We start from the raw sequence: 9,740 nt of genomic DNA on the forward strand, positions 1-9,740 counted from the left end.
TAATCAATGTAAATGAGATGCAATTTAGCCTTTTAATAATATATAAAAATTATTAAAAAATAATCATTAAAATAAGATCAGAATTTCTCCAATAGACACCCACGTTCACACACCGCCTTTCAATGGTTAAACACCACCTTCCACAGTGACATTGAAAGCATCGCGCCGTTCTCTTCCTGATGATTAGGTCTGTGCACACATTATAGTAGCGGTTGGACTCTAGTGAATTTGTTTTTCTTTTCCTCTTTTTTTTTATCTCTTTGCCTTGAATTTCACATCAACCATTCTAAAAATAAAATGTGTCCTTTTGGTTCTTAGTTGTATTAATTTTGGTTTTTTATCATTTTGATTGTTATTTGTTTTGTTTTTTGTGTTTTGTGTTTTTTTAAGTTGATTTTTTTTTCAATTTTGACCCTTAACATTTTATTTCATATAATTTTTGTATTCAATTAGATTATTATTCTTTTGATTGTAATTTTTTTTTGTTTTATCCTTTTCTTAATTTTTTTTATTTTTCAATGTAGCACCTCATTATTTTATTTCATTTAGTTCTTATACCAGATTTGATCCTTATTGTTTTGATTATTATTTGTTTTGTTTTTTAATTTTGGATGATTAAGAATTTTGCTTCGTGATTTTTTTTGTATCTGCTTTCTATGGAATACTCATAGTCTCATAACTCTGATCACGAGTTTTGAATATTAATCTGATTTAAGTTTGTTTTTTTATTGATTTTTTTTAATTTCATCATTCAACATTAGATTATTGAATCTTGAGCTTCATGATTTTTTTGTTTTTTTATGCAAGGTTATCCTATCTCATATCCTTGATCGCATGTTAGTCAAGTTAACATGAGTTGACTCAGGTTTTTTTCTGATTTTTTTAAATTATTTTTTTTTCAATTTTATCTTTTATCATTTAGTTTGCTTGAAAGTTGACCCTCATTATTTTATTTAATTTTTTCTATGTAAGGTTATCTCAGTCTCATGTTCGGGTTGTGAATTTAACATGTTGACTCAGAGTTATTTTTTTGTCCTTTTTTTTTCTAATTAGTTTGTCCTTCAACATTTGTTTTGCTGGTAATTAGGCTTTGAATTCTTTCATTTTTTTCTTTATGAGTTTTTCCGATCTCATTCAATTTTTTTTTGTTATCAAATAAAATTATTGAGATTTTTTAAAAATATTTAGAATATATATTTTTATAATATTGATAAACTTTTATTTTTGTAATTAGTTATTAATTTTTTTTAAAGGATTTTTTTTCATAATATTGGATTTTTAAAAAAAATCATGTGAACTAATAACCTGAATTCTATATTTTACTTACTCTTTAAAAAATACTATAATTGTCTAGATATTGTTTTTTACATTGAAAAACCTACTCGCAGTAGAGGACAAGCCTACCTAATCCCATTATAGGTTTAGGGTTTTTTTTTCCCTGCTGGGTAGTCTTTACAATAAATTGTCATCAAACCCTACTAGAGCATTGCTAGTTGTGCACAAAAAGTAGGACTATGCTCACGCTCCAAATTTCATGTCTCAAAACTTTAGTATGGACCAAGTCTTGAGAGTCATCATTACATTCTAATTACGTGTCATTTTTCGTGGGTTTGGATTTCAGTTGATCTATAAGGCGGTCTGCTTACACAAGGACTGTTTCTAATAATAAAAAAATAAACTAAAAGCAGACCAAAAAAAGGTTCGATAGGGTTCTCCATCAAGTGGCAGAAACACAGGACACAACATTAAACTGGTTTTTAATAAATAAGACAGCTTGTGATGGATCAAGAGAGGAAGACAGCCTGTGATATTGCCATACAAGTAAGATCAAATGTTCTGGTCTGCGTCAACAAAACTTGCCCGATATACATTTTTATGGCAAATGCAGATCACAAGGGTAACAAACTCTATATAGTAGCGTTAATATTTCCCCCAGTTCATGATCGCCATCTAACAAAATTGGCAAAGCTAGTACAGTTCGAATAATAATATGGTTTGCAGAAACGTACGTACAAAATTCAAGGCTGAGGTCTGCCTCGAAAACAGTCCCGAATTTTACTTTTGAAAAATATTCGATCAAAAGACAAAAAGCTCCAAACTAACATGTAGTGACAAATTGGCTTGGACTTGGCCAAACCCCACCATGATGCACCTGTGTTTCTTTCTTCTCTCGGCTTTTATTATTTGCTCCAAGTTTGTGCTCCTCTGCTAAAAGATGGAGGAACAACATGCGGTGCTGTTTCCCTCTTCTCTTGCATCCAAGTCTACCAGCTCAGGGCTGTGCATGACTGCGACTTTTTTGCAGTTCTTGGAGAGCCATTTTGACTGCATGTACTTGGCTTTCCTCCATGGAGGAGTATGGAGACCCTTTTCTTTAAATGATTCTTTAGCAGCTGAGCATAACAGCGAGATTATCTTGTCAAGTCTCTCTTCGGTGCCGATGAAGACTGAAGGAAGCGTGTTAATAAGCTCTTTGTATGTCTGTGTAGGCCTTGCTAACTCAAACTGAGACCTAAAATCCATATCCAGTATCAGCCTTGTTGCCTTGTTGCTAATGTTGGTGTCCATTATCATCACATCTATGTACTCATAATCACCTGTAAAGTGGAAAACTGAAACCCCAAACAGATTTTGTAAGAAGATAATAAAAGAAACATAATATTCACTGATCATGCCAGTCTTAAAAATTGATTAAAGCAAAGAGAGATGCACCTCTGTGGCCAAAAGTGGAAGCCCAAGAGGTTTTACATAGAGAAGCTTCATAACCATCCATTTGCAATCTCATGACCACCCATTTCTTGAGACTACTGGGTTCTCCCATACCTCTAACATACATCAAGACTTTGTCAAGAACCCGAGTCTCAGTATCTTTCGCCTCCAAAATAATATCCTAACAAATACCAATCACGTCCCGAGAAACTAAAATCAGACATCGAGGATCTTAAAACCACCAACAAAACAGAAATGTAATCATTTTGCAATAAAAGAAAATGAAGCTACAGGAAAGAAAAAACAAACCTGCAAACTGGATTGAGACTTTCTGGGGAGAGCCTTTGAAGTTCTCAGTGAAACGGGAGTAGTTGACTGATCTGATTCCATGTAGTCTCTGACCATTTCGACAAGCTCTTCCTCTCCAAGGCTACCCATCGTGATCTGTAACAATATTTCTGTTTCTTCTCAGGAGGATTTACATGAGCTTTCTGTGTATCAAAGACCCGAGGAAGTCAACTATTGTTTAAAGTTTGTGTTACAAGCTTCTATGGATATTGTAGATTCTTAACTTGTGTTCTTATTTCATTTAAGTGATTCAAGTAATGGTGACGTCACTGTGAAAAGAAAGTCTCCCGTTGTCTCTTTTTATCATTTAACATCGAACATGTAAGTATATCCCAAACCAAATGGTCATGTGTGTGTGTGGATTGCCGAGGCCTCGAATAGATTTTGGTCTTCTGCTATTCGGTTCGTTCTCGAATGGATTGTGCACTTCCATGAACTAGCTGGAGCTGAAAAGAAAGTTTTTCCATCGGAGTAGAGATGGGGACGGCTGGTGTCATGATGGATAATTAATGAAGAGTAAAATATATACACATACATTTATACAGAGAGGAAAATAAAAAAAGAAGTGTATATTTTATTTAAGATTAGCAGTATTTTATTTTTCAAAAAGAAATATAGATTTTTCATTACCACTCTCTTTCATGTTTCATGTTATCTGAAGTTTTTTTTCAACTCTACTTTTTTTCAACTTGCAAATTTGTGTTTGTTTGATATTGTGGTATAATATATTTTTTTAAAATTATTTTTTAATTGAAAATATATTAAAATAATATTATTTTAGAATATTTTTATTTTATTTTTTAAATCAGCACATCAAAATCTTAGAAAAACAATTTAAAAAATATTTTAAAAAGCAAAAGCTACCATAATACTAAACGATATTTTTCTTTGAATCAGATGTCATGGTTATGACCAAACCGTTTTGATACATGAATTTATTTAGGAAAATAAATATTTTTATGTTTTTTATTATGTTGCCTTTTTAGTTTTTTTTATTTGAACAAAATATTTTTTTCTAGCTTATTTTTTTCTATTCAGTATTATTAAGGTTTTTTTAAAAAATTTAAAGGGTTGTAAAAACCTTTTGGCAAATGGAGACATGAATAAATAAAATTAAATATTTTGAGAATCTTCCTATATTTATAGCGTTTTTGGTCTTTGAGAGTTTTGGCATATAACAAACTCTTTTATCATTCACTTATATTTGCGTCAATTGGTATCAGGTCCTGACGATCCTTGGTGGTTATTTTGTTTTGTTGTGTGCTGCAAACAACCATGGATGGAAGATGTTGCAGAATAGAACGTGCTTGTGTAAGAAAGGATGAGGAGGTCCCCTATCGAGAAAAAAAATCCAAAAATTAGAGTGTTGTTTTCATTTGCGTTAGTTGTTGTCATTTGAAATTATAGTAGTAGGACCTACGATGAGGTGGTTTACATAAAGATGTTGTGTTAAGAATTTACGATGGGGCAACCCATATAAAAGTGTTGTGTTAAAGACCTATGATGAGGCGACTCTTACAAAGGTGTTAAAGATCCACGATGAGGTAACCTAAGCATAAAGAGGATTTTCTTGATAGAGGATAATTATTTAACTAAATATTGAACTCAAGGACAAGTTCCTTCCAACTCGAAGGGGACTGATGCAAGAGCTTGTTCAAGAAAATAAATGCTTTCCTATTTTTTTATTTTTCTATTCTTATTATGATGCTTTCCTAGTGTTTTTTTTTTTAATTTTAAAGGAATATTTTTCATAGTTTAGCTTTTCCTATTAAGTATTATTAGAGTTTTTTTATTTTTTTTTCTATATAAGGAGTTGTAATAGTCTTTTGGCAAGTGAAGACATGAATGAATAAAATTAAATATTTTAAGAGTCTTTTTTATGTTTATGGTGTTTTTAGTCTTTGAGGGTTTTAACATGTAACAAACTCCTTTATATATTTGTTCTGTTTGCGTCGCAGTTTAGCTACCTTTCTTTTATTTTATGTTCGATATGTGATACGTAAACTTTTTTGGTGAGTGTAATCAGTTTTGATCTTGTTCATTCTCATATATTGGATATGCACCCTAACATATGTACATATCTACACCTTATCCACATCCACATCTATAACCATTTCATGTTTTTGTTATTAGAGAGATACTCATTGTTCCCTTCTTTATAATATGACTAGTCTCATCATTGTTCTTTAAGAACATATCTTTCAATTTATCAGGGATCCTTTGGTCACTTAACACAAAATTCATTTACTTTGGCCATTATGCTATGACATTCTATATATAATTTAGAAGATATTAGTTTATTAGTCTGCGTTAAGCTGTGAGTTGAATTAAAAAAAAAAACATGAAAGAAATGTTTAGGCCTCAAGGAACTATTTAACATTGTTATTATATTTGACTTAGTAGATCAATTTAAAAAAAAAACATGAAAAAAATGTTTAGGCCTCAAGGAACTATTTGACATTGTTATTATACTTGACTTAGTAGATCAATTTTAAAGCCTCCTACTCTGATTCCATATCTAGATCGAGTTTAAAATTAAACTACGTAGAAGTTGATTCGATGTGATCCATTCAACTTGAAAAGTCTAAAAAAAACTCGGACGATATGTAAAAAGTGTGATTTGGATTTTAAAAAAACTTCAAGATGACATTTGTTTTTTATTATTGAGACAACAACATATTGGATTGACATGAGTTAATTTTATGTTAATTTTGATCCTTGCTCTTTCGATTTTTTTTAGCAATTAACTAATAATCTATTTTTAGAAATTGATCTCTCTTTTAACATCAAATATTCTCTGACATCTCACACAAGCAAGAGAATGCAAATTTAAACAAATTTCAAAATATAAAACCATGACAACATAATTTATAAGGGCCAAATAAAAAAAATTAAAGTTTAATGTTCGAAGCGGAAATAACTAAGAACTTGAGGGATCAAGAAGAAAACTTGGCCCAGTAAACATTGCTATGAATATTAAAGTAAAAATGGATGAACAATAAATGAAACCCTGATAAATAATGTTATGAATAATAAAATAAAATTGGATGAATTATAACTGCATAGTGAAATCTTGATACATTTTAGTTTATTTGTTAATGTTAATATTAATAATAATATATATCATGTTTCTTGTTTGGAAAGGACCATTTAGGCCTAATCTCTAAACTAGGTAAAACCACCTAGTTTTGTCATTGCTAATGGATCTCAACAACAAAAACCTACCAATCCATTAGTTGACGAGGACATTCAATTTCTAACCATATTTATTACGTGGAAAAACAAAATATTCCCATATTAAGGCTATGTTTGGTAATGTTGTTCAACTTGTTTTTTAAAATGATTTTCGCCAAAAAACATCAAATTAATACATTTTGAGGTATTTTTCAATGATTTTGATGTGTTGATGTCAAAAATAAAAAACAAATCTAAAACAATATCATTTTGATAACACACACTAAAACTAAAATCCATTACAAATAACTTCATTACACTCGTACATCATCACCATATACAAAAACCTAAAAAGATATGGGAAAACATTGCTCTTCCATACATAAAAACACTATGGATTAGAGTGTTGTTTTCCTTTTTTTTTTTTTTTTAATGTTGGTCATTTTTTTCTGTTATCAAATTTTTTTCTCAATATGATCCTTTGAAAATTATTTTTTTTAAGATTGGGATTGATAGTTTATTTTGATTGACTTCAAAATAATTTCTCGCAATGTTGAAAAAAGGTTATGAAATTAAGTTCATGCTTGATTTGGTTAAATCGTATTCAATTGTCTTGATTAAACATAACTAAAACTCAAAGGACCAGATTGATGCTGAAACAAATTCCTAGACTTTTTTTTTAATATTGTAGCAGAGGCACGATTTTAGATTTTCTAGTCCCTAAGTCTCTTTTTTTTCAATTCTTTTCATTTCTAATCCCAGCTTAATAAGATTTTATTATTAATATTTTGGTACATGATTTCATTTTCTTTGCATTTTAATTGTTGAGTTAGAGAAAAAAGAGGGGGTCATCGAAAAACAGGAGATGAGAGAGAAAGTGTGGTCAGCCCAACTCCGACCATCATGTTTTTTTTTTCCTTTTTTTTAATTAAATTAAATTTAAATAAATAATTATATGGAGTTATTCTAATCTCATAACCTTAGTGACATGTTTGTTAGGTAAACCTGAGTTGTTTTTTTAGTTTTTTTTTATTGACTTTTGTTTTTCAAATTCATGCTTCAACATTAGGTTGATTAAGAATTGAGATTCATAATTTGTTTTAGTTTTTGTTTTCTGCGAGATTATCCTGATATCATGACTCAATCATATATTTGACGAATTAACTTGGGTTGATTCATGTATTTTTTAATTAAATTATTTTTTCAATTTCACTCTTCAACATTGGGTTGACTGAGAATTGGGTTTCATGATTTATTTTGATTTTTTTCTATAGGGTTATCCCAATCTCATGACCTAGATCATGAGTTTGACAGATTAACTTCGGCTTGAGTTGTTTGTTTTTCCTTTTTTCAATTGATTTTTTTTTTCAATTCCATCCTTAAACATTGTGTTGATTTTGAATTAAACTTATAATTTGTTTTTTATGAGGTTATTACGGTCTCTTGACTCGGGTCATGAATTTGGCAAGTTAACTTGGATTGACTCAGGTCAATCCAATATGTTATCATCTCAATATTAACAAAAATATCATCTTGAATTTTTTTTAGTCAAACTATATTTTTATTGGTAGTTCGGGTTGCTTTTGAATCCATTAAGTCAATCGAGTCAATCTCCACAAGGTTTAAATTTTTTTATACTAAAAAGCATGTTTATAGTGTCTGGACATTTTTTTTAAGTAAAAAAATTAATTTGACTTGTAGTGTGATGTTGGCTAATGATCTAGTGTTATCTAAGGACTTGTTTGTTTGTTGAAAAAAGTTTCCATGAAAAACATTTTCTTAGCTTTCTCATGTTTGGCTACATTATAGAAAACTAGTTTTAAAAAAATCACATTCCAGTCAAAAGAAAAACATAAGCATTAGATGGAGAAAAAAGTTTTTCAGTTTAAAATATTAGAAAACACTTTTCATGAAGGACCAAAAACTAAAGTAGTACAATACTTTAATATTCTTATATATATTATCAATAATATATTAATAAAATACTTTAAAATATAATATTATTAGAAATAATAAATTATTAATATATTAATATAGGAAATAATATATTAGAATATGTTAATATACAATAAAAAAATGTATTAATTTAATATTTTAATGTATATAATACTTAAATGCAGATAATGTTGCTATAAAATACATTCGAATACAAAAACATGTTATATTATATAATAATTATACATTTTAAATCATATAAATCATATTATAAAATTAGAATACCTTAAAAACAAATTATTTTCAGTATTATCTAAACACTAAAAACAAAGCCTCCCCCACTACCTTCTCCAATCAATGCTGCTCTTCAAGACGAACAACGCCCATCTCCTAACGGCTGTAGCTCTAGACGACTCAGTAGCGACAACCTTTTTCTTATTTTTGGCCGAAGTCAGCCCCTCCTGCCAACGCCATCCATCAACTATATAGCCTCCACCACAGTTCCCGACCAATGACCACTGCCCCTCTCAACCTCAACTGTTGGCCAACATAACTCTATACTAGCCATTGACTGTAGCAAACACCATTAATAAGGCGAGAAAAGGGCTACAAAAAAGATCTTCCAATGAGAAAAAAAAGGAAACAGAAACTTGTTGTGTGTATCTTCTGATTTTCAGGTCTTTATTGGTGACATCGTCGACACAAGGAGGAAGAATAGTAAAAGTCGGTCCAGATCCACCCATTTTTTATCTTCACCAGCGATGGCTCGTGAACTCACATGCCACCAGTGGTGGGGGTGTGTGGATACACGTGCCACCACTGTTCCTTCGCTTTCTAAAATCTTCCAACACTGTTTCTTTGGTTACAATTGTCTCTCCAATTAATTCCACATCTTTGGAAGGTCAATATATAACCTTAAATCATTTTGTTGACAAATTGCTAAAATTGTGAAATTTTAAGACCAAATGCTTATTATTTTGTATAATACTTGGACTGTTTGGACACTATTAATTTGGTTTGATGTGTGTTTGGATTTTGAAATAACTATATTATTTGTGTTTAATTATGAGTTTTTTTATAGGTTGTGATTTCTTTTTGGACATTAAATGTTGATACAAGAATCATGTTTAGGTTGCTATTATTTTATTTAAATTAGTATGCATTTTAAACGAATTTCGTGAAATTAACAAGATGTGAGTGGATTTTTGGTTTTGTTTGGTCACAATAATTTGTCTTGAGATAATATCCTGAATAAAATAGTTTGATTTAAAATTTTTTTTTTGTTGTCAAACATGGCGTTAGTCTAAATTAAATAATTTTTCAATTTTTTTTGGAAAATCATCTTGCCGTTAATTTTGCGTTCCCTACAATTTTTATCCACTCTTATTTAATATTTAGAATTGTAACATATATGCGAGATGCTTTTTCGGTATTAAGTAAATCAATTTCCTTTCACAAAAAAAAAACAAAAAAATTTTTCTTTCAAAAATACAATTTTATTTTAAATTGCATATAGTCAAGTCTCTAAAAAAAAAAGTTGCATAAAAAAAATACAAGGTATGATTTAGCATCTT

General features: G+C 29.8%; 1 protein-coding gene across 1 annotated transcript; it reads right to left on the bottom strand.

Annotated features, from left to right (window-relative positions):
• Window positions 1–1,774: 1,774 nt before the first annotated feature.
• On the bottom strand, window positions 1,775–3,490 carry LOC7469202 (uncharacterized). Its single transcript, XM_002307445.3, has 3 exons — window positions 3,019–3,490; window positions 2,713–2,890; window positions 1,775–2,612 (listed from the first exon to the last, which is right to left on the bottom strand). The coding sequence occupies exons 1-3, from the start codon at window positions 3,145–3,147 to the stop codon at window positions 2,209–2,211; spliced, it is 711 nt and encodes a 236-aa protein (XP_002307481.3). The 5' UTR covers window positions 3,148–3,490; the 3' UTR covers window positions 1,775–2,208.
• Window positions 3,491–9,740: the final 6,250 nt, after the last annotated feature.

The sequence above is a fragment of the Populus trichocarpa genome, chromosome 5, assembly GCF_000002775.5.
Source record: "Populus trichocarpa isolate Nisqually-1 chromosome 5, P.trichocarpa_v4.1, whole genome shotgun sequence".
NCBI classification, from domain to species: domain Eukaryota; kingdom Viridiplantae; phylum Streptophyta; class Magnoliopsida; order Malpighiales; family Salicaceae; genus Populus; species Populus trichocarpa.